Source organism: Tiliqua scincoides, chromosome 2, assembly GCF_035046505.1.
Source record: "Tiliqua scincoides isolate rTilSci1 chromosome 2, rTilSci1.hap2, whole genome shotgun sequence".
In the NCBI taxonomy this organism is placed as follows: Eukaryota; Metazoa; Chordata; class Lepidosauria; order Squamata; family Scincidae; genus Tiliqua; species Tiliqua scincoides.
Window position 1 is genome coordinate 243,631,175 of NC_089822.1, and position 26,439 is coordinate 243,657,613.

Below are 26,439 nucleotides of genomic sequence, written 5' to 3' on the forward strand. Positions count from 1 at the left end.
CTGCAAATGCCTATATCTGGAACACACAAAGGAATGAGCAAAAAAGAGGCTTATTTCCAAAGTCAATAATTTGTTTCAAAATACCTCTCCACTCTCTTTCTTGCAAACACTATTGCAAACAACAATCCCATGTTGCAGTATGCAGCCGACACTGCAGCTCCAGAGACTCAAGGTCAGGCAGATACTCCCCGTAAATAACGAGGCACAGACACGGCAGTGCTCCACCGCCAGATGTCCTTTACTTGGAGATATATACAATATTTTCAGTGCAAAGGCGGCTCAGCAAGCAAACAGCAAAGATAGCACTTTTCTCAACTCTCAGATCACCAACTCCACCGACGTAGCTTCCCGCAGACACTCCACATAACAGCTCCCACAAAAGCAGCTTGCACACGCTGCAATATATATTGGCACTGGCCAATGAGAGGCGGGCTACTATCTGGTGACTGCATGACTCATTGCCTGGTGACATGGTATTGCAGGGTATTGCATCATCCCTGCTGTGCCCTGTTGCATCAGCCAATCCCATGATGCACCTGGGTTATACTTCATGTATGCAGGACAAGACATCAGGGCCTAGCCTTGCCCTATCCAGCCTGTAAACTGACTATAGGCCTCGGGCATATATCATAACACTATTGTTATAGAACAGCCCTATTTTTATATTGGGATGCATGTCTGGGAGACATGCCTTGTGTCTTGGGTGGGAAGTCTGCAGCCATGGTCTCAGTTTAAAAAGGCATGCGCCTCTTTGGGTTCCCTGTTCCCCCTCCCTCCTCTTGGAGAATGGAATGAGCTCAGAAAGATGACCATAGCTATGCTGAATGCTCTCAATGGACAATGATAGGAACATAAGCAAATTCTAATCCAGTGAACAAGAGATCCTCTGACCTGGAGATGCATTTATCAACTCCAGACAAAAGTCACTATGAAATAATTATAATTTTCACAGTTACAGCAGCAGGTAATCCTGTCAGGAGAGGACAAACACCCCATCTCCCCTTCCTCTAGAATTCAATAAATATGTAAGCTGTTCAGGAAAATGACAGATAAGTATGTTTTGGGGATAAAGGATTAAAACTTTGAAATGAAGAGTGAGTTTGTATCACCTAAGAGATTATTTCATCCTATGTGTACAAATCCTATAATTGTCTTGGGCAGAAAACTCCAAATTGTACGCCCATTACCTTCCATCCACCTTCAAGGGTGCCCAAAATGCTACTCTGATGCTCCATGTCATTGGAGACTTCACATTACAAGCAAAAGCATTTTGAAAGGTAAAAACCTGTCCCTGGAACGGACAAACAAGCAAACGATCCATCCATCCATCCATCCAGAAGTCTTTTTCTGCTGTTTTAAATGTTCCCAATTTTTGAGCTCATTGCTCCACAGTGCAATCTCTCTTCAGTGCACATCTCACTCTCAGAGCTTGCATTCAACCCCTCCTTCCCCTGGTCAATGTTGCTTCTCCCCTGTGGCTTGAATCTTTGACTGGTGTCAATTTTACCACTGTACAGCTGCTGAACAGCTTCTCTCCTCTGTGTCTGCAAAGTGTGTCTTCCCCACAGGCTAAAGCAAGTGACTGTGTGTGGTGGTGGCGGCGGGGAAATCTATATTTACTAGCAATAGGGGTTATCCTGACCCCCATTTATTTAGTCGTAACCACAGGGGTGGTGTGACTTGGAGCAGCATTCCACACCGAAGACACAGTCGCTACAGCTCCTTAGAAAGAAAAGCTCCCCTTTGTACGTCTCACATGGTTTCAATTGTCAAGGAGACAAAGCACATGTCAGCTCACTCTGGAGGGGGCACCATCAGGCACAACTTGCCTGAACCAGCGGCCATCCCCTTCTGCCTTCCACATGCCCCTAATACCCCCCCAGCTCCACCCTGATCCTTCCACCTCCTGCTCTTTCTGCCCGCTTTGCTAACTTATTAATTTCTTTGCTGCCACAATGCGCTGGGTCCTTTCCACTACCTGTGATGGTAGCCTGAGAGTGCATGGCACTATATGCTTCTGGAAAGCATTTTACAACACCGAGAAGTATCAATCACCATCAGAACGCTAATTCTGGTGCAGTTCCAAGTAGACCCACTGGGGGAAGTGGAGGTTCCTTACTTTGAGGAGCCCCCCCCCCCGAATGCCACATGTGCTCCAGCATGGCGATATTGGCGAGTGGGTCATTTAGATAGAATTGGGTTGTTAAGCACAGAAAAGGACATATGAGCTTTTTAAATGGCTTAAAGCTGAAGGGCAAATGTGATACTTTATACACAATAGCCTTGAGTTGTGGGCATAAATGGGATTGAGCAAAGTCTACAAAATAAGAAATAAACTTACAGCAAGGTTTGTGAAATCATAGGGAAATGTTCTTCTCCAAGACTCCAGGTGTGAAAGAATATTTTGCCACGAAGCCACTTCCCTACTTGTCTTTCTCTAAACCCAAGTCTTTTTTAGAACACCCTTTTAAGGTACTTGAATGGCTCTGGGTTGGTCTTGGTGCAGTAACTATCTCTAATCTGACCCACCTCACAGGATGTTGTGAGAATAATTAAGAAGAACTTTAAAACACTTTAACTTATGAAACGTGTTTATCATCCATAAGCAATAATTTTTCAGACTTCAATGAAGTCTCTACATAACATCTCCTGAGACTTTCCAAGACTTGAGATGAAGATTAAACAGAAACCTAAAGGCACCAGAGAAATGGCTATTAAACATAATGAATTCATGCACAAAGTAAACAACAATATTTACATCTTTTCTCCAATTCTTCAAGACCAGAAAGCAAAGAACTCATCTTATTGCTAATCTGGAGGAAAATAAAAACGTAGGCTGGAGTCATCGACAAACAGCAAACATAAAGCCCCTGTGGAGCTACTTTCCTATAGAACCACCCCTTTCGAGCGGTGTAACCACACGCTGAAATAAAGCCAGCCAAACACGTATAGAAGTATGCCTATAGGAAAAAACGGGGTTAGGTTCCAGGGAACTCTTTTCAGCATACACTCTATGAACTTTATGAACCTGAATCTTAACTTGATGTCTATGGAACTGGAGATAGCAAAGGTTCATCAGTATCTCCAACATCCGATGCTTCCTCCTCCATGTTGGCTACTCCCCGACCCACTTAAAGTTGCTGGCCCAACAACAAGGCCTCAAAGATCAGCAATGGGGAGGGGGTCGCTTCACCTGTCTAATGCCTCCTCCTCCTGCCTCTTGACTCCTTTCCTGGGCTTGCCCCAGCCCCACAGCAGCTCTCAGGTAGCCTTCTAGAGACCTCTCATCATCACCAGGGTTGTGCAGGTTCAGATGAAGTCCCAGAGATGGTGCCCAACATGGTAGGGCAGACACAAATGTGTACAAAAATTATTTACAGGCCAATACCAATGTCCACTTGATGCAGCACCACCACAGTATTAGCAGATTTGCAGATAATGCAAATAAGAACAGATTTGCAGATAATGAAAGATAGGTAGGCATAGTCTGGTGGTTGAATAGAAGGTTGCCTGAAGAATGCTAAGCTGGAACTGTCCTGGTTGAATTTTGGATGGGAGATTGAAAGTTGATAAAGCTGTCTTGAGATAATGGAGCCAGGAGGTGTTGCTGTTTACAGTTTGGCCAACCTGAAACTGCTCATGCTGAAAGCTTGAAAGGCATACCCAGATGTCAGATGTGACAACCACATCATATAGGATTCCATCTAGAAGAATAGGGTTCTGAGAGCTGCCCATAGAACACTTATTGTAAAAATTCATTTGTAGTCTACTATGGAGCTTTGTAAGCCGCCTTGGGCATTTGCTTCAGTATGACAAAGGTGGGATATACATTTCTCAAATAAATAAAGTGAATTCACAGATGATGAATTGACATAGAACTGACTCTGTGTATGTGTGTGTGGAGAGAGAAAGAGAGAGAGTCCATGGGGATAACTGGTCTATTCAAATAGCATTACAGCGCCCAAAGAATTTGCTACTCAGAAGATATCCCTGTGGGATTACCCATGGTACTGCTTTTTAAATTCCCCTCAGTTCTGGAAGGAATTTGGGAACTGGTACTAAGAACTTTGTTAATGTATAAATTGAGAAAAAGAGCATGCCAGTGACATTTCCCATTGAAAAATATCTTACACCCAGAGGCAACATTGCTTTTAAAACTCAAGAAAGTCAAGTAGTATTGGAGTTCCATGGGGTTCCTACTGAGACAAAATTCACATACATCGCTGCCTTCATTACTACCAAATATAAAATAAAGCCATAATTACTTTAATTTCCTGTATTTCAGAAGCAATGAACTAGCTCTTGGCAACTGTCCTTGAAACCTGATGAACTAAGTAAGAACACTATTATATGACTGAAGTTAAATTATTAAATAGACAAAAATGAGGGTTCTTAATTATTAAAAGTGTAGCCAATAATTACATTGTTCAGTGTAACACAAACTTAATATAGAATCTAAATATTAAAGAATGTAGATATTATTAGCTGGGATAGTGCAGATGCCATGAACATGAGTCTATAAGTCTCAGGTTTCAATCTCATCTCGAGCACCAACTCACTCAAAGGATTTAGCCAACCAACCTGTTTATCTTTCAGTTTCTCCACCTGCATCATGGAGACAACAACACAGATTTGTTTTACAGTGCCCCTTTTAGAATGCTTGAGAAACATAAAGGAAGGACTTTGAAAACTCAAGCGTCAAACCAAGTAAAGCACATTGTGACTTTGGCTGACTTTAGTTCTGTCAGGAACTATATGTAATGTTATTTGAATTTATTTTAACTATAGTCCCCATTCCAGAGAGGGCAAATCACACCTAGAGACATGGAAGATGTGCAAATGTCAAGAAGATGCACTAGGGCAATGGTTTTCAAATGTTTCCATCTCCGGAACCCTTTCCACCCACAAGGAGTCTCAGGGAACCCCAGAGCCCTGGTGCATGCATAGAGTAGTGCAGTATTAGTATTGGCAACCTTCAGTCTCAAAAGACTATGGTATCGCGCTCTGAAAGGTGGTTCTGGCACAGCGTCTAGTGTGGCTGAAAAGGCCAATCCGGGAGTGACAATCCCTTCCACACCGGGAGCAAGTGCAGTCTGTCCCTGGTCTGTGTCCCTGGCTATGGGCCTTCCTTCTTTGCCTCTTAGCCTCAGACTGTTGGCAAAGTGTCTCTTCAAACTGGGAAAGGCCATGCTGCACAGCCTGCCTCCAAGCGGGCCGCTCAGAGGCCAGGGTTTCCCACTTGTTGAGGTCCATCCCTAAGGCCTTCAGATCCCTCTTGCAGATGTCCTTGTATCGCAGCTGTGGTCTACCTGTAGGGCGCTTTCCTTGCACGAGTTCTCCATAGAGGAGATCCTTTGGGATCCGGCCATCATCCATTCTCACGACATGACCAAGCCAACGCAGGCGTCTCTGTTTCAGCAGTGAATACATGCTAGGGATTCCAGCACGTTCCAGGACTGTGTTGTTTGGAACTTTGTCCTGCCAGGTGATGCCGAGGATGCGTCGGAGGCAGCGCATGTGGAAAGCGCTCAGTTTCCTCTCCTGTTGTGAGCGAAGAGTCCATGACTCGCTGCAGTACAGAAGTGTACTCAGGACGCAAGCTCTGTAGACCTGGATCTTGGTATGTTCCGTCAGCTTCTTGTTGGACCAGACTCTCTTTGTGAGTCTGGAAAACGTGGTAGCTGCTTTACCGATGCGCTTGTTTAGCTCGGTATCGAGAGAATGAGTGTCGGAGATCGTTGAGCCAAGGTACACAAAGTCATGGACAACCTCCAGTTCATGCTCAGAGATTGTAATGCAGGGAGGTGAGTCCACATCCTGAACCATGACCTGTGTTTTCTTCAGGCTGATTGTCAGTGAACCAACCCTAGAAGAACTTCACGTGGCCCTGGACTCCCTTGCCTTTGGCAAGGCACCTGGAAAAGACAGCATCCCTGCTGAAGTCCTAAAATGCTGCAAAGAGATCATCGTCACTGAGCTGCATGAAATCCTCTGTCTCTGCTGGAGAGAAGGTGGAGTACCTCAAGACATGAGGGATGCAAACATCATCACGCTGTACAAGAACAAAGGTGACAGGGGTGACTGCAACAACTACCGCGGCATCTCTCTCCTTAGCGTTGTAGGAAAGCTGTTTGCCCGAGTTGTACTAAAGAGGCTCCAGGTACTTGCAGAGAGCGTCTATCCAGAATCGCAGTGTGGATTCCGAGCCAACAGGTCCACCACTGATATGGTATTCTCCCTTAGACAACTGCAGGAGAAATGCAGGGAACAACGACAGCCACTCTTTATAGCCTTCATAGATCTCACAAAGGCTTTCGACCTGGTCAGCAGAGACAGCCTCTTCAAGATTCTCCCCAAGATTGGATGTCCACCCAGGCTCCTCAGCATCATCAGATCTTTCCACAAGGACATGAAGGGCACTGTTGTCTTCGATGGCTCCACATCAGACCCTTTTGACATCCGAAGCGGAGTGAAGCAGGGCTGTGTTCTTGCACCAACCTTGTTTGGGATTTTCTTCGCTGTCCTGCTGAAGCAGGCCTTTGGAACTGCAACAGAAGGCATCTATCTCCGGACCAGATCAGACGAAAAGCTCTTCAACCTCTCCAGACTGAGAGCAAAATCCAAAGTCCAGCTGAAATGTCTGCGTGACTTCCTCTTTGCCGACGATGCAGCTGTCACTACCCACTCTGCCAAAGATCTCCAGCAGCTCATGGATCGTTTTAGCAAGGCCTGCCAAGATTTTGGACTGACAATCAGTAGTGCAGTACTGAGTCCAATATCAAATATCAGTGAAGAGCCAGAACAAGAGCAGAATGAGGGTAAAGAGTCACAAGAGGGGAGGGGCAGGCAGGCAGGGGGCAGATGGTGGCCACTTTTGCTGCGCACATGGAGCCTCTGAAGGGCTCTCAGGCAACAGAAAGCTGCTAGGAGCACACTTTGAGAAAGGCTGCACTGTAGGAATAAAATCCCAGATACTCACTGTCTGTGCCAAGATGGTTCCAACCCAGGTGTTGGCAGGGAGGAGACCTTCCAGAAGTTCCTGGGAAGAAGCAGCACAGTCTGGGCACTTTTCTCTCTCTCTCCAGGAATCATCACATTAGAACATTATGTCAGAAGGTCAGATGCAAGGGAGGGCACCAGGATGAAGTCTCTTGTTATCTGGTGTGCTCCCTGGGGCATTTGGTGGGCCGCTGTGAGATACAGGAAGCTGGACTAGATGGGCCTATGGCCTGATCCAGTGGGGCTGTTCTTATGTTCTTAACTATGGGGAGGGGGAGGGCAGAGAGATAATCAACTAGATTCTAGAGCAGAGGTGTCCAACATTTTGGCAGGAGGGCCACATTATCTCTCTGACACTGTGTCGGGGGCCAGGGAAAAAAAAAAGAATTAATTTACATTTCAAATTTGAATAAATTTACATAAATGCATATATTAGAGATGGAACTGATATGAATGAATGAAGGTCTTGCAATAGCTCAAGGCCTATAAAAGGACTTGCACAAAGCAAGGCCGGCCTTTCCTTTGCTGCTGCTGCATCACAGATGTGAAACAACAAGCAGCGGAGGGAGCCCTCATCACACGAGCTCACAAGAGAAGTCGAACAGTTGTCCATCACACTGAAAGCAGTTGCTTCAGACCAGTGCAGGGTCCAGCAAGTCTCCAGAGGCTCATTGGAGACTGGGGGCTCCCTGAGGGCCAGACTAGGAGTCCTCGAGGGCTGCAAGTGGCCCCAGGGCCAGGGTCTGGGCACCCCTGCTGTAGAGCACAAGCACTGAGTTGTAAGGATACATGGTAAAGCATTTAGATTTTAAATTTTCATCATTGTTCATGAAACACCTACCTCACAGTTTTGTATGTTGTCTATACATATTAGTCACTATTGGTTATATTAAAAGGAATCTGGATATGCTTGAGATCCCAACATTCTTGTTTTAGGACCATCTGGGCAGAAATTACAAAGAGACATCAGCAATATAAAGAATATTTCTGTAATGCTGCATAAAACAAGGTTAAGAGGAGTATTCAACCTAAAATAGCTTAGGGAGAAACCTTTTTATTTCATAAGGTCTTCCAAAGACACAGTTCACTACCTCCCACTCAGTGAGATGCTGCAGCATGCAATATGCAGCAGAGATTATAACCACAATGGAAATCAAATGGAGCATAGAAATAGCCTCCAGGAACTCGGGGAAACACAGTTTGATATTCAGCATGACTTTCAGAGCTTTGTGGATGGTGAAACTCCCCACAATTGCTTTAATTTTATTTGGTCCATCTCAGCAGGCCTTAATAACAACAATGGATTTTTATCACATTTTGAATTAATTATCTTAGAGCCCAATCCTATGTATGTCTACTCAGAGGTAAGTCCCATTGTAGTCAATGGGGCTTACGCCCAGGTAAGTGTGGATAGGGATTGGAGCCGTATAGTCCAATCTAACACAACTCCCCCAGCACCAATATGACATGTGCTTCATCCTGTGGGGGAGTTTTGAGCCAGGAAGGTCTCTCTCCTCAAAGTAAAGGGATATTTGTTCTCTTGCCCAGGGTAAGCCTCTGCTACCCAAATGTGTCTACTTAGATTGCACCAGCAATTTTGCAGCAGGACCAGGACTCCATGAGGCTGGGCAGGTTGCTCTGCCATTGGCTTTCCAGCATGCAGCAAATTGGGCAGGAGGCTTCACTGCCTGCACCTGCAATGAAGCACAATGTAAGTGCCGGGCTAGGCCACAAGCCAGTGGCAGTGGGGGATGTTGGCGAGGGGGGGGGAGGCAAAAGCCTAATAGGCTTTTTGGCACTGTGCTATAGGTCATGTCTGCGATGGGAAATGTGTACACACTGGCATGGCTGTGGGTTGTCCGCAGCATGTCCCTCAAGTTCCGTCACCAGCCTGAGGTTGGCCAACCTGCCTACCTATGCTCTATCCCCTTCATCATGGGTATGTTGGTGGTGCAGGACTAGTACTTTAGTGAGCTGGGCTGCCATATACTGGTCAGCCTCAATCCGCTCACCAACAATATTGCCTCTAACACATGTGACTGAGTAGATGAGCAGCACCAAGCTGAGCTCCATGCAATGTGGACATTGCCAACCCCGACGTTCAGCAATGACACGATGATGTCATCATCGAACATACAAGAGTGGCATCTTGATGCAATGGTGCTCCATCCACTTACAGACATGGCCTCTAGCCCCCATGCCAAAGAAGGTTGCCATCCCCTGCTTTAGATGGACACTTTAAATTTATTCCATGCCTACTTGTAGAAGGCACCTCAAACAGGTAAGTGCATGGCTCCTTCCTGCTTGGCTCTCCGGGTAATCAAAACCCTGAGTGGAGAGCACACTATCCAGGCAGCTGCCATTCCATACCATACTGGCCAATGGAAGGGTCCTCAAGGAGAAGAGCACCTGTCTCATCTCTGCTTTGGTTCTGAGGAAGAGGTTAAGTTTGTTGGAAGCCACTTTGAAGGTCTGATGGACAAAAAGTAGAACATAAATCTAACCATACCAATATTACTGATTATTGTTATTTATATAGCAACTACATGCACTGAGTACTTCACAAAGAATGAAAGGACAGGCTTTCCGCCCAAAGCCGAAAACCTAAGACAGGTGCAAAGGAGAGGAAAGTGGATGGAAAAGAAAGCGCAATTAAATAATAAAAGAATAACATTAGAGCACAGAACAACTACTCGTGAGAAGACTTAGGGACCAATCTTATGGAGTGTGCGCTGGCTCACTACCAGCATGCACTGTTGCAAATGGTGCAACATCTTTGGGCCCTAGTATTGGTGCTCTGCGGGTGCTAGTCCAGCACTGGCCAGTGCTGGGCTAACGCCAGTAGAGCACCAGAACTCCGCCACTCGGCAGTCACGCGGACCACCGAGCAGCAGAGAAGTAAGTGGGTGTGTGGGGGGAGGCGGGGAGGAGGCAGTCTGGGAGGGGGAGAGGGTGAGGAGGAGGGAGCGGAGCAGGAGGGAGGAAGGTCTAGTGGAGCTTCGCTCTATCGGATCCAGAGCCAATGGTGTCACTAGGATTCGGGTCACCCTGTGCGGGAGGCCTGCGCATCACCCCATGCAGTGGCGGGGCAATGCCCCAGGTGGTGAGCGTGGTGATGTACCATTGCCCCGCCCCCACTGAGTTTTTGGCTGTACCTTTTGTTACGACACAGATATTTCAATGTGGTCTGTTTCATTGCATTCTGCATGAAATTATGCACTGATTGATATATAACATGATGGTATTATTCCTCCAAATTCTGATTTTGAAAACTTGTAGAGTCTCACACACAAACACCCCGTGTCAACTTACTAACACCTTATTGCAGCAGTTCTCAAACTTTTAGCACTGGGACCCATTTTTTAGAATGACAATCTGTCCAGGACCCATTGGAAGTGATGTCATGGACAGAAGTGACATCATCAAGCAAATAAAAATAAATAATTATAAATAATTAAATTAAAATAAAAAATAATTAAATAAGGGGGAGCCAATCCTGTTCCACCAAGTGAATCTACTCTGAAGTAAGTCCTATTGTGGTCAATGGGGCTTACTCTGAGGAAAGTGTGGGTAGGATTGCAGCCTGTGAGCCCAATCCTATGCATGTCTACTCTGAAGTAAATCCCACAGTGGTCAATGGGGCTTACTCTCAGGAAAGTGTGGGTAGAATTGCAGCCTGTGAGCTCAACCCTAAGCATGTCTACTGAGAAGTAAGTTCCATAGTGGTCAATGGAACTTACTCTGTAGTCTGCCTGTAATAACAATACCCCAAAAAGAATCAGTGAGATTTTCAGCCCTCCCCAGTGCCCAGTTTAAAGTTCTTCTATTTCAGGCACATCAATACAAATATGGGGGACAAATAGGGACCTTCTCGGGTGTTTTTTGGGGGGGCTGCATTCATTGGATCAGGACCATTCAGGTGTCATTCGATTCCTCTCAGCCTGCCCTTTCCAACTGACTATGGCAAGTACGCCTACTCGCAAGTAAACACATACTACGGCTCACTTTCACTTTCCATAGGACTCCATGCATTTTTTCTTTCCTGCTTTTTGGCCATAACTTTCGAAGGAACGGAGTGATTTCACTCTGGTTTTTTGCTTTGCATTCTGCTGGACATTCTACATCTAATGGTTTATGGCATGACGGGGTAGCTATTAATTTTAGCACGTCATCCCCAGGACACGTCACCCCCCTGGTGCGTCACCTGGTGCAGACTGCACCCACCGCACCTACTTAGCTACGCCACTGTCCAGAGCCTCCAGGTCGGGCTAGCTGCCCAACACGGAGGCTCTGAATTCTATGCCAACCTTTGGGGCATCATAGAATTGTGTAGCCCACATTGCGGAGCTACTCGGTTTACCCAGGGGAAGGGGTGAAAGTCCCCTTCTCTCGAGGAGGAGAAGGCTGCTGCCGGGAGTGTGCAGGATGCAATGGCAGCCATTTTTTGGTGCCACTGCAGCCCACATGCCAGGTACCTCAGGATTGGGCTGTTATATGGTTGGTTCTTAGGCCCATGACATTAGGCTCAAGCTCACTAAGCAATCAGGTTAAGTAAGGAAAGGAGATTAAAATTTTATTGTGTTTTTACAAAGTCGTGTCTCTTGTATTAAACAAAGGAAAGCTCCTTCTGGAAATACAATATATGACACATATTCAGAAGATGATACTGAGGCAGAAGACAGATAACAAGCCTTCAAGTAATTCCTATTGTACATCTTTTAGTCATTTGACCATCACAATGTCATTTTCACAAAACCTTTGCTGCTATATTTAAACAAGATTTGTTCTTTGGCTACATTATAAATGCCTGCACACGTCTATTCTGTGGCTGCATATTTCACACAGTACAATATTTTCACCTTGCCTTCTCTATCCGTGACCTAATTAATTTAGCCAATTATCTTCCTAGCAGTTAAAACACTCCATTTAATGTCAAGTGGTTTGTTTTTAATAGCATTTGGCCCAAATAAATAGGAAATAACCTTAAAAAACAGATGTTGAGCATGGAAGTTCTCTACGTAGACTAAAGAAGAAATTCATACATGAAAAGCAGAATTACCTGCTTTTTTCTGGTTTTCAAATGAATGGAAATTGATTTTTGTTAAATTTCAAAGCCAATTATAATAGAAACACAATTACATTCCCAGTGTAGTTCATCACCTATATCCCTCTCAAAGAGTTCCACTTCTCCACTTTCTGTGATTGCTCTAACAGGGTTTCACAGTTATGGAATTCTCCTGCCAAAGACCACTATAGTGGTCCAATCCAACAAGGGCCTTACGCAACCAGAACAAGCACCCCAGCGGCATAAGACCCTTTACAGCTGTTGCAAATTGCAATATGCCATTCAACACTCCAACAACCAGAGGATGCCCGCCGGTGCTGGTAAGTCAATGCCGCTGTGTTGGGAGGGAGGCAGGAACAGAGTGGGGGAGGGGAGAGAGGCAGGGACAGAGTGGGAGGAACAGGGCAAGATGGGGTGGTGAGGAGGCCAGATTGAGGCTGGGAAGATAGCGGTATTGATGGCAATGGCATTGCTATTCCTATCATGCTTCCTGCCCTCAGTCTCCTGATCTGAGTCCACAAGCAGACCCAGCCAACTAACGTGGGCTTAGCCCAGAGGAAGTGTTACCCCAAGTATTCCCTTATCCCAAAGAGACTACCAGGGCTTATGCCCCACCAGAATGGCTACATTGCCACACGGGTTTGTTACATGGGCTGTATTTAGAACAACAAGCTTTGTCCTTTGGTGGCACGGTTCTCTGAAGTAAAATTATTTTAATGTAGCATGTATGTTTTTAATACTATTATTTTATCAGTTTGCGTTTTTAAAAATAATATAACGCACGCAATATTTCCCAAATGTTTGAGGCTCTGTTGAGACCTGTTAGACTGAAAGACGCAGCCTGTGTGTATAACGTGCTTGTGACAGCCTGCTGGAATAAGGTTGGACCATCACTTTCACCTCAATTTATCCTTTACTCCGAAAAGGAAAACCATTTCTCCAATATAATGAGACAAAGGAGCTGAACACCACTTCAATTTGACTTGACCTGTCAGCCATCATCAGCAGTGGCCCCGGTAAAGGCAAGTCCTCAGGTGTGCTGAACCTGTAAATGAGCTAACTGAACATTCAAATTCTTGGAAAAAGCAGTTTGTGAAAAGGAGCTCCATAAATTCACTGACTCAGAAAACCTGGTTTCCTTGAGAAATTTAGTTACCATGACAATTTATAATAAGATGCTACCACATAAAAAAAGGACAGGAGAACTGACTGAAAATATTGATTAATATACTAGCAAGTTGCAACTGAATTTAAAGTTTTCTTCCAGCCTAAACGGCCTGTTAATATTCCAAGAACCTGAGCAACATGCTTCAATAGCAAGGTAAGTTCTATGATAAATGTGTTCTCCAATCTGTGCACCAGTCAAGCAGCTATAAAAATCAGAATAATTCATGCAAAGATTTCCATTATGTTTCTAAACACACTTATTTACATTTTAAATCACGCAGTAGACGATATGAAATATCCTTCATTTAGACAGGTGTGAATGAGAAAACAGATGCATCCATTAAGCCAGAAACAATTCAATGAATAACCACAACAACAATAAAAAAAGACTCTGCCACCACTCAGTTTAAAGTGTTTGGGTCATTGTGTAACTTACTTGAAAGAATACAGCCATGGCTCCTATGACTCTTTTCTCTTGAATTGCTGTCCCAAAGCTGTCAAAGTCATCAGGATTGTAGAAATAGATCTGCATCTGTGAAGAAGTGGAAAGTGAAAGCTGTGTTGAGAAAATGAGGCAAGGATGGGGCACTAGACCCAGAAAGTAAAATCTCTGTTCCACTATGAAGTTCATTGGGTAGAACTTAGAGACATCTCTCTTGCTCTTTCTACCCCACCGCCTTCAGAGTGGAAAAGATGAAATTTCTACAGTGGAGTTTGCCATAAAGGTTTTATTAATTGCACAGGCCTGTGAAATTGAGGGTCAGAAAAACTTTTATCAAAATATATGGTGGTTTTATATGAATTTGGGGTGCGGATTCCAAAAATGGCATCAGTTTTTCCCTATCACGTCTAGTTTTGGAGGTAAGACACAGCATCGTTAGTGAATGGTTCAATTAGTTTTCTTGTGAGGAAGCCATGGTATAAGCTTCCACATGAGAAGCTGCTTGATCCATTCACTGAGGCTAAGCTGTATCTCCAAAACTAGATGTGATAGGGTAAAACCGATGCCATTTTTGGAATCAGCACCCCAAAATATATCCAGGAATAGGTCTAATGTTTAAGACAGTAAAATGTGTGTTGGCCTGTGCTGTTATTATCCACAGTTTTTCTTCCTCCAAAGCAGACTTTAAAACCAGAACATTTGGGGTGCTACTCACATAGCTGTAGTATCTACATACAGTATGAATCCAAAACAAATGGCTATAGATAGATAGCAGAGGTCCTTTTGCAGGCTCCCATCTTTCTATTCAGTAATGTTCACAATCACAGCTTGAGCAATGCTAGCAAGGCAAAGGGCCCTGGATTTTAAGAGGAAAAGTGTGACAAGGAAGTATACAAAAGCATCTCCTTGTGCAAGTACAGATCAGTGTAGGGCATCTCCTGTTTTGATTTGTGACCTATCAGATTTTTCTGTTCAAGCTCTTCTGTTGGATATCACAAATAAAATAATTCAAAGAATTATACAAAGAGGTATAAAAATAAAAATCCTGGGCTTTGAGAGTATAGGCCAGCCATTTTCAACCACTGTGCTGTGGTACACTGGTGTGCCATAAATGGTCCCCAGGTGTGCTGCGGGAGTTTGGTGGAAGGTCATTTATTAATAGGACCATTGGGGAATATTTATTTATGTACTGGACTTGGACTTGGTGGGGGGGATATGAGCACCCCACTAACAGAATGGTGTGCCTTGTCAATTGTCCAAAAACGGATGGTGTGCCTTGACAATTTTAATACCTTGTCAGTGTGCCATGAGATGAAAAAGGTTGAAAATCACTAGTATAGGCTCTCAAATTGAATATCTTTTGCTGCATATATTTGCTTTAGGAAACAGAGTAACCAGAAATACCGTAGATCTTACAGGCATCTAATTCTGAGGTCTTTATAGGTAGGCATTCCATATTTTCCTCCATCCTTTTGTGTAAAAGAGAGGGCACATGTATAAAACAAAACAATATATCTGAGCAAAACTGCAGCCTAACAGAATACTTGTCATGGAGCCACATGGCTGAGCTATGGTGATGTACTGCTTACGCAAATATGAAAGCAATCAAGGAACAGCTTTACTCCATCTGGCCTCCTGCAGGAACCATTCTAATTTATTAACAGAAATGCGCTACAAATTAGAGTCATGCATACAGGCAGCAACATGTGGGTGGCCTTCTGTGCTATATAACTAACACCTGTACATTGACTGCTCCTGCAATGACAAACCTTTGGAATGTTAGCAACACCTGCAGTTCAAAAAACAAACCTCTATACATATGGAAAGGATTCATTAATGGTGCATGGAGACACCAACCACATTATCTCTACTGACATTTTCCCAAAGAGGAACCATGATAGTCTGGAGCAGTAATCTGTACCATGGTTCAATCCATGGACAACCAGAACTCAGCAGATCCATAAGCTATTTTTGGTTCTGCATTGTCTGCTGTGAAAGTTCTTAACCAAATTACAATAAACCTATCACTCAATATATTTTAAAAAAACAGGCCTTTATATGCTGAATTCCCACTTCCTAAGAAGGCAGTTCACATCTGGTTTGAAACATCAGGCTCTCTGCGAAGGGGCACAGTACAGCAGGAAGTAACGGTGATGGTGATTCTTGACTGCTGGACTTCCTTTCTCTTCTTCTCCAAATACACACCTTAATATAAACTGAATCTGGAACCCCCTGCTTCAGGTGGTTCCCTAAATGCCATGATTTCCAAAACTGAGACAGAACTCTCTTTGGAAGCACCAACTTCCACAGATCCCTTCCCCAAAGATTTTTGGCTGGGCCAGGAATCAATGATCCAGCTCAGCCTCTAGAAACACAGGAGAAGCAGGAGAGCTGCCCATTCGACACTTTCACAACTGTGATAGTCTATCTTTATCGTCTGTCAGAACGTTCCCACTAGAGCAGTGTTGTTCAACCTGTGGGTAATGACCCCAATGAGGTCACGATGTCTCACTTGGAAGACCATGGCAGCTTTTTAAAGCCTATGCAAGAGAGGACTTGGATCTAAGCCAATAACGGTACTGCCTTATCAAAACTGTGTTCTTGATATAATCCTATATACAGACTCTTCTCGTAGTCCTACCCCTGCTAACTGGGTAAGAGGCACTTTTTCAAGTGGGTGCTCCTCTTCTTAGCAAGGGGAGAGTAACTGGCCCACCTCACCCCAGCAGTGTCTTTTCTAGTGGCTGTCTGCTGGTGTTTTGCATCTTTCAGATTGTGAGTCCTTTTGGGACAGGGAGCCATTAGTTATTTGTTTTGTCTCTGTAAATCGCTTTGTGAACTTTTAGTTGAAAAGCGGAACATAAATACTGTTAATAATAACAACAACAACAACAAGTCTTGCCATGCAGCTCCTAAGGTTGCCCCTGCTCAGCCTGTACCTCAGATGAAAGGGAGGGCACCAGGATGCAGGTCTCTTGTTGTTTTGTGCACTCCCTGAGGCATCTGGTGGAGCATTTGTGTGCTCCCTGAAACATTCCTGTGAGATACAGGAAGCTGGACGATGGGCCTTTGGCCTGATCCAATGGGCTCTTCATATGCTATCTCACTGGGTTATTGTGAAGACTAAAGAGGTAGGGGGAAACAGGGCAGGTGACAATGGGGGGAGGTGGGTGGATCAGATTCTAGGAGGAAGGGCAGGATCAGCAGTGGGTCCCCAGTCTCATGCTTCATTCATTCATTGGGGTTGTGGCATGGAAAGGGTTGAATTCCACTGCACTGAGGAGGGCACCAGGTCACAGGCTGTGTCTGCTGTCTAGTGTGTTCCCTGAAGCATTTGGTGGGTCACTGTGAGATACAGGAAGCTGGACTAGATGGGCCTTTGGCCTGATCCAGCGGGGCTCTTCTTATGTACTAGGGACAACAGACATTTCCAAGGCTTTTAGGATATAATTCATCTCCTAATATTTTAAAATACTGAATGTAATAGGTTTAAATTGAACTTCTATTTCAATACCCTAGCTCTAATAGTGTCCTAAATATTTTCACACATCTGCAACCAAGAAGACTAGAAAACATGCATTATTTTGATAATGATAATGAAGGTATTTCAATATCTGAGTAGAAAACTGAGTAGGTACTGAGTAGAAAACTGCTAAAATTTTGTGACATGTGGTGCATTCTTAGGTCATGCTTATCTTTATGTCTTCTGACAAAGCCCACAGAAATTCAGGGGATAATACATTTGTCTTGCAGAGCTGAAGGATACATTTTAATTGTTTTGCATTCATATTCCCAGTCTCATAGATCTCTGGCAATCTCTTACAAATTAACAGCCACAAGGTTTGGACAACTCTCACCTTTTACAAAAAATTCAGAACAATACATTCGTGCACTGATAGTCAAATTAGAAACAATTTGGTTTAAGGTTGGATTGCTTGAGCTCTCACTTATTTGAAACAAATAAAAATCCCAAGTAATGACAGTAAATTACATTTCCCTTCTCACTCACAACAAACTACCATTCACCGTTTTTCAAACAAAACACTACAATGTTTAGTCATCCTTACATATTATGATCAAAAACAATATTCAGTCCTACTGCTGAGCGTATTCTCAGTGATGACAGAAGTAGTCCAGAACATCTTTGTTCATAATGGTTTAAGGAAATTAATTCCTGTAATGTATGTTTGGGTAAGTGCAAATGGTCCCAATGACACCCAGTGGCCTGATGACCCAATCGCAGGGAGCCGTATATGGCACCAGAACAAGCATTTTGGCGCCATAAACAGCTTCACGTCTGTCACCAATGCGACAATACTGGCGACCATACCCTGGCCGCCACCACAAGCAATGTGCGGCTAGATCTGCGCAACAACAGACACCAGACACCCACTGCTGACCATGCAGTGATCTGGAGGGAGGGTTGAAACAGGATGGGGGCTGGGCAGAACTGGAAGGTGACAGGGGCAGGGAGGCTGGATCGGGCCCAGGAAAGGGGTGGGTTCGGTGGTGGCAGGACAACATGGACTTGAGCCAGTGATATTGCTGGAGCAGGTCCAAGTTGATCCATGGCAGCAGCAGGAGCCACCATGCCAGGGGGCAAATGTTCCCTTCCCTCCAGGAGGCACCCGGATGCCAAAACTGCTCTACCGGATACAGCAGGCAGTTGGTGCTGCTGCATCACTGTGTGGGGAGTGAGGGCCCAATCCTATCCAATTTTCCAGTGCCAGTGGAGCTGTACTGATAAGGCATGTGCTGCATCCTTTGGTGGGAAGACAGTCACAGAGACCTCATCAACGTAAGGCAACATTTGTTCCCTTACACCAGGGGTGTCCAAAGTTTTTGGCCGGAGGGCCACATCATCTCTCTGACACTGCATTGGGGGCCGGGGGGAAAAAAAGAACTAATTTACATTTAAAATTTGAATAAATTTACATAAATGAATATGTTAAAGATGAATTTATATGAATGAATGAAGGTCTTGCAATAGATCAAGGCGTATAAAAGGCCTTGTACAAAGCAAGGCTGGCCTTTCCTTCACTGCCACTGCTGCATCACAGGTGTAAAACAGCAGGCAGTGGAGGGAGCCCTCATCCCACAGCTCATGCAAGACGTCAAACAGTTGCTCTCATGCTGAGAGCAGTTGCATCGGGCCAGTGTGGGCTCCAACAAATCTCCGGAGGGCCAGAGGCTCATTGGAGACTGGGGACTCCCTGAGGGCCACATTGAGAGGCCTCAAGGGCCGCAAGTGGCCCCAGGGCCGGGGTTTGGGCACCCCTGCCTTACATCATGGTTGCATTGCAGCTGCACCAGTGCTGAAAAGTTGGATAGGATTGGACCCTTAGGTAGGAGTGGGCTGTTATTCAGACTTTTCACCACTAAGCCCATGTTTTAAAACTGGGACATTCCACGTAAAGAACTTAAATTTTAAAATCAGTAGTGAAACCATCAGCAGGAAGGGACTGAGAGAAGGGGAATTCATGCTTCAGGGATGAGGGGCTGGAAGAAGAACTAACTGTTCATTCACACGTCAATATCTAATCCCTTGCAAATCACCACACTAAAGGGATGGGCCATCTTTGAACCAGGCCACAATGAAGTTAACTTTAACATTGGCCATGCACACAGAGTAGCAGGAGCATGGTAGAATTCTCCTCACCATGTGTCCAGATACTGTGGACAACAAGCTCCTCAAATGGACACTGTTGACCTACATTGGGGGTTTTGGGGAGATTGATGTTGTGTTAAGGATATGATTGCCTGCCTGGGTGCCTCCTTGCTTCCTGATGTGGATCTAACCTGTCCATTTGAAAAACTAAGGCTGCAATCCTAACCAAATTTCCTGAGAGTAAGCCCCATTGAATAAAATAGGACTTACTTCTGAGTATACCTGGTTAGGATTGTGCCCTTAATGATGTATTACAAAAGGCCCAGTACTGTACTCTCTTTCCTCACAAGAAAACTAATCCCAATACTGCTAAAGGAAGTGGGAAGACCAAAACACTATGCTGTTCTCTCACTGGAGACTGTTCCTTATTTAGCATATGCAAAAATATCTTTGTGGAATCAGGAACTGCATGTTTGAGGGACTGAAAAGCAACAATGAGTTTGTTTTTCCAAGAAGTATCATTCAATTCAGGTTTTTAAAACCCCACAAGTTTTTAGAAACAGTCAGCTTCAGGACTATTCAGTCAGATAAGTGCAGGGGCAATAGTTAAGCAGGCTGTTGGACAATCAGCTTATTTCAGGGAGAATACAGTGTTAAGGAAGGCTCCAAGTTTGGAATGCTGAAGGCAGGACTCTGAACGATTCGCTTTGATTCAGTGGAGCTAACTATTGAACAGACTAATCTTTAATTATTATTACCTTTCTCAGCTGCAGTGTGAAAAGGAATTATTCTCAACCACCATTCGCAGCTGGATGTGAAATCTCTTGCTCAGAACCAAATTGTATGCAAAGTCTCCATATCCGTATAAAGTTTTAAGCAGAGCAAAAATATTGAGAGAATTCAGAATTTTTCTCACAGTGCATTTGATTATTTTTAGCTGTGCAATAAACAAAGAAATAGAAATGCCAACATGACCTTGCAACCTGAATCGCATTTTCTAAATTAATTTACAATGCAATTCTATGTAGGTCTGCTACTCCAATTAAGCCCCACTGAGTTCAACGGGACTTACTCCTAGGAAGCATGTGTAGGATTGCAGCACACAACTGAGTTAGAGCTGCTGGACCATTGGACTCCTTTCACGCTCCTTTGTTCTACTTTTATGTGTGTAAAACCTTTAGGCATCCTAGGTGGGACAAGCTGAGGGCAAACCTTTGCAAAGTGAGCAAACCCTGACGTTTCTTGCAAGGGATTCTAAGAGTACATTCTGTGTTTGAATGGGGAGTTAGCTGTATTTGAAAGAGCACATAAGTACAAACTCACATTATGCTCCTGACAACCCTGTGTTGGGCTTTTCCTGCAATATCAAAAAGGATTCTGAAACACATGTTCAGGCTGTCCATACTGGATAGGGTTCGAGATAGAGAGGATTACTTCTGTAAAGTAAGAAATGTGGGGTTTCACAGAGCATTTTCTTTACATGCACAGGTTCACTCTCCTGACATCTGCCACAAAAAAGATGTTCTTGAAAGCCAGTTCCTGGCAGCTACAGGTTAAAGACACTGCTTGAGATCTTGAACTGTTGTCCATTGGAGCAGATTGTTCTTAGCTGGATGGACGAAGAGGCCTGGTTCAGTAAAAGGAAGCTGAATTCATCCCTATGAATTGCACTTCTGCAGGCAGTTGTCTTGACTTCTGCATGGTCAAGTTAGCCCTGGTTCAATGGTTAGCATGTAACAACCGAACCAACATCAAAACAACGTAAGAGCTCTCAGGACCAATTTTTTTCCTATGTAGAAAGGGTACACTGTGTTCAAGACAGCTGTTGGACTGTGGGTGGATGGTTACATGCTAGGAGAGTTACAGCTGATTTTTTCTACCTACACAACTCCAGGCCATGCTGCTCTCTTACATTATGACTGACTTTGAACATGCAAGAATATGCAAATATGAAGTAATAACTGTAGAACAGGAAGAGTTGTGGTACAGAGTAGCTGTACACTACATTCATTCCTATTTCCATAATATGAAACTAACTGCTCCACTGTTTATACTTTCTATAACATAGACTTTTTTTTCTCTTTTCAAAATTGCTTTGTACTCAGAGTAACAACCATATGATTCACCATGAAATGAAGTCTGGAAAATCGTTTTGGATAAATGGAACTATAATTCAATAGAATTTCCATGACAACATAGATTGCAACACTGTGCCACCAGTAAAACCTTATAAATCATTCAAAACCAACACAAAACCAGCAATAAGTCTTCTATTTCAAAACATACAAAAGCTGTGAATTATAGTGCTGTGGTTATTACCTCACTAGAAATTTACATTTTCACTACTCTTTCCTGTTTCCACGTTTTGTGTTTGTACTACAATATAATTCTTCCAAATTCAGAAAACACTGAGATAAAAACAGAACCTTCTGGCACCTTTCAGACTAACAAATATATTGTAGTGTAAGCACTTGTGGGGCCAGAACTATGTCATCAAATAAACAGTAATACTCATGGAATTACATTAAGTTCAGGATGTATAACTCTTATGCAGTCTTAGTTCTGCAGTTAATCTCAGCAGAACAGAAGAAAAAAAAAAGCAAATTATTTAAATTTACAACCCGTCCTCCAAGTTTCTCAGGAAAGGCTAAGGATAGCTCAGGATAGCTCTTACTTTATCCTCACAACGAATCTGTAAGACAGGTTAGGCTGAGAGAGACTGACTGGCCCAAGTTCACTCAGCGAACTTCATAGGTGGAATTTGAACTTAGGGTTCCTTAGTACTAGTTCAACACTATACTAAATTAGCTCTAATTTTCCTCGACAACAGTTTTCAGATGCAATTTGTTGATCGTTGTCATTGAAACAGGACAAGATGGCATTCAGAGGAATGCACTATATGTCTTCCGAACACAGTTCCCTGAGAAGGCACCACCCAAACTTATGGGAACTTCAGGAGTAGCTGCCAGTGCCAACACAGGACAATGAACAGTAGTTGGGGTGTGTGCAAAATCCACAAGAAGTTCAGGTGAATGAGTGGCAGCACTGGAACAGAGCTAAAGGGCTTTTTCTGGATACCGCCCATAGCCTTCTTAATTAAGTTGCTGGTGCACCAAGCTGAGACAATGAGGACACCTAGTATGGTGTTCTCTTGGGCTCCTCCACAGTGAGAGTAAGCTGTTTCTTTCTCCAGGTGACCAAATTTAAAAACTAGGAGCTCAATTTCATGGTACATTTACTTTTAGAGAGTACGTTTTCATACCGTAACCTACTCATACCCAGGATGCAGTACAAAAGTCAAAATCATCAGATCATGAAAATTAACATTCTGCAAACTTGACTTTTTAGAAAGCAATTGTTAAAAGACATTTTCTGAAAAATTCCTACTGTAGTTTTTGGGCCCTGGAACCACACAAAGGCCTTCCTGCAGGAAACAGAATATCCTTCTGGCTAGTCAAACCCTGAAACATTATTGCATTTCTAAGGAAGAGCCAACTCATACCACATACCAAGAAACTGCAAGAGTTTTTGGCTGCGGCGGCATGGGGGGGGAACAATCTCAGCAGTCTAGCAATTTAAAAGGAGGGGGGCAAGGTGAAAACCTCCAGGAGCACCTGGGAGGCACAGCAGCCAACTGAACTTGTCTTCAATTTCAACAGAAAATGACCTAAAATGTCCAGGCTCCTTTGAAACCTCAAACCTGACCCCTGAAATGCCATGTTTTGCTCAGTATTAATAGGTTTATCTTTGAAGGACACACCTTTTTTTCCAAAAGAGTGAAGAAGGGGATGAAGACCAATGATGGGAACCACCAAGTTAAAGAATTCAGTGCTTTACAAAGCACAGCACGAAAAAACAAATCTACACTCAACTCAAATCTTACATGCACTGGAAGGCAAAAATAAAGTTTTTTGCTTGAAAAAAGATATACAATAAAATCATATGCCTGTTAAAATTACACTCTTTGTATGAAAATAAATAATCCTGGTTCATAATATGAACCGCCTCTAGCTTTACAGAAGTGCACACTTTTCTGACCCATCAGAAGTTCAAGAGCTTAGCAGAGCTGGGCTGAACTTCAGATCATGTACAATCCATATTAACTCGCTAATTGCCCCATCTTTATCCTCAGGTTAGCTCTGAGTGAGTGGGGGGTTCAGCTGAACATCAATGTTCATGAACTGCATTAATAGACATGCTAGCACACTAGCACAGGAGAACTGTTGCTATGCGACACCAGCACAAGGAAGTGAAGGTGAGAGATACAGGTGACTTCGTGGATACAGGTGACATCATGGAAGGCCTGCAAAGGAAAGCTGAAGAGCAGAATGGAAAAGAGGCTTGAATCTTTGTCATACAATATCAAGTCCACAAAAATTTTGGCTTAGCACAGGGCCGGCCCATCCATGAGGCTGACTGGAACTTTTGCTTCAGTTAATTGGAGGACCTGTTCTGCCCACCTTCTTGCCTCCACTACTCCTCCTTCCACTTCCTGGATCGAACAAGAAAGGGGAATAGACAAGAAAATGCAGATGGGAGGAAAGTGCTGAGCTAAGGCATTGGAGAGTGGGAGTACCAAGGCTGGCATATCATCAGGTAAGAGAGGCAGCATTTAGCATGCCACCTCAAGCCTCAGGAGGTCTTGGGGCGGCTTTGCCTAACATCTAGGAAATATACCTGATAAGTACAAACATAATGAATGTGTCAACAGCATGATGAATGCTACACATGCTACACACACATCCCCCCCCTTTGGAAACAGAGAACAAGAAAAAAAAAGAGTCAGACCTCCTTCAAAAGAGTAAATCAATACAGCTACTAAACACCGCCGCCGCCGAAGGAGGTATGTGGGGCGGCGGCAAGAAATAGGGCCTTCTCAGTAGTGGCACAAACATTATGGAATTCCCTTCCCCTTGACTTGAGAATGGCTCCCTCTCTTGAGACTTTTCGGTGAGGTCTGAAGACATTTTTGTTTAAAGAAGCCTTCTGAGTGCATGGCCTTTTAAAACACCTTTTCTGTATCTTTTTAGTATTTTTACAGGCCTGATCCTCTGATTTACTACGTTTTGCTCTTTTTATCTGACTTTTTATCTGACTATGGTTTTTATGGGTATATGTTAATGTGTTTTTAATATGTTTTTATTTGTGGTTAAATTATGTTTTTAATCTGTTTTTAATATGTTGTGAGCCGCCCTGGGTCCCTTTGGGGAGAAGGGCGGCATATAAATAAAGTTTAATAATAATAATAATAATAATAATAATAATAATAATAATAATAATAATAAACACAGGGAAAGCATGGAGAATAATGGGGAAGAAGTAGTACTAGGTTCTGTGCACCAACTAGATGGGAGAAGGTAGAGTCCAGTGGTGACCATCTTAGCAGGCTTACAAATCAAGTTGCCCCTCATCTCATTCATTGCTTTGGTGGGAACTGTTCCCATTGAAACAGACTGTTTCGATGTGCATCAAATACTGCTATGCTACAGATCCTGCAGAGCAGATAGGAATGGGTTTCTGCATTGGGCAGAGAAGCTATTCTTGTGTGTCATGAGACTATGAACTTAAGTGGGTGACATTCTGGTAAAGTCATTGTTGTCTGCTGAACTGCAAACTGTATGAGCGATTACAGTGAAACAAGCCTGTAAGAAGTTATTCATTTTCAGCATTTGATTGCAGTGATGATAATATATAATATAACCTGCTCTCTATATATGGCAGAACAGCCGTTTCAGTCATGATAGCGCAGTAATCCAAAAGGCAGGCAAGGTGTCTCTAATAAAGAATGCAATGGGGGAAAATGTAATTGAATGCCATGTGCACACAGTGGCTGGCTATTTCAGGTTTGTGATGAAATGGAAGAAAAAGCATGGCTAAGGCGTGAAAGAAGCATGCTATCAACCTGTATTCAGCCCTTTTATGTGTCATACGCTTCCTATGTGTACTGAACACTAAGAAAAACTGTAAAAAGACTACAAAATATTTTATTTTATTGTCAGCAACTAATAGAGATGCTTTTTCACAAGTAGAGATTTGTAAATAAATAGCCATCAGGCATCAAGCTGGTTTTCAAGGGGGGGGGAGTGAGAGAGAGAGAGAGAGAGAGACTTTTGCAACAAGTTAAACATGTCCAGGCAATTTTTCTTTAACAGCCCCAGCAAGGGGAGAAAAGGGATTCTCCAGTACACCATTCAGAAATCATGCTTGCCTCTTCATTCATGCAATGGCAGTTGCCCAAAACACTTCTACAATTTGGCAGATGCATGATAGCTGTGGTGGTGGAGATAACAGTAGTAAGGGGGGAGGGTGCATGCGTACGGTAAGAAGCTTTCACACATTATACCTGTGAAACGCCACTGAAGAAAAGGGCTTTTCAGAATAACCTATGTAGAGTCTATGATTTTCAAATTAGGCTCAATTACGTAAGAACATAAGACCAGCCCTGCTGGATCAGGCCATAGGCCCATCTAATCCAGCGTCCTGTATCTCACAGTGGCCCACCAAATGCCCCAGGCAGCACACAAGACAAGAGACCTGCATCCTGGTGCCCTCCCTTGCACCTGGCATTCTGACATAGCCCATTTCTAAAATCAGGAGGTTGCACATACGTATCATGGCTTGTAACCCGTGATGGAATTTTCCTCCAGAAATTTGTCCAATCCCCTTTAAAAGGCATCTAGGCAAGATGCCATCACCACATCCTGTGGCAGGGAGTTCCACAGGCTAACTACATGCTGAGTAAAGAAATATTTTCTTTTGTCTGTCCTAACTAAACAAGGCAGTCAATATGCTTTGGATCACAGGTCCTGTCTGTCATCACTACCTTGGTTTTGCTTTTGTCTGGAATTTTTGATGATTCAGGGTGACCAAAAAAGGAAAAGGGGGAAAAAAAACCATACAGTTTTTAGGTTGTTACAAATGTTCACAAGTAGATTCTTGTGGATAGATTGTTGTGGCTCGATGGTCGTTGTTCTATCCGAACTGTAAATTTAGGCCAATGCTGGACAATGAAATGATGAACTGAACTACAAAGCAAATGTCTATTCTATGGCTATGTTCATATGATGGTCACACCCGGTGCTGTTACACTCTGGTAGCTTCTTAATGGAGATCACCAGCCACCATTCAGCATGCCACATTGAACATCTCTGTGAAGGG

General features: G+C 43.7%; 1 protein-coding gene across 3 annotated transcripts in view; it reads right to left on the reverse strand.

Moving 5' to 3' along the window:
* PTPRG (protein tyrosine phosphatase receptor type G) overlaps nt 1-26,439 on the reverse strand; it is a 659,913-nt gene that overhangs the window by 218,608 nt on the left and 414,866 nt on the right. For all 3 annotated transcript variants that reach the window (XM_066613931.1, XM_066613930.1, XM_066613929.1), the window contains exon 5: nt 13,668-13,763. In XM_066613931.1, the coding sequence (XP_066470028.1) occupies nt 13,668-13,763 (96 nt within the window). The remainder of the gene's footprint in view (nt 1-13,667; nt 13,764-26,439) is intronic.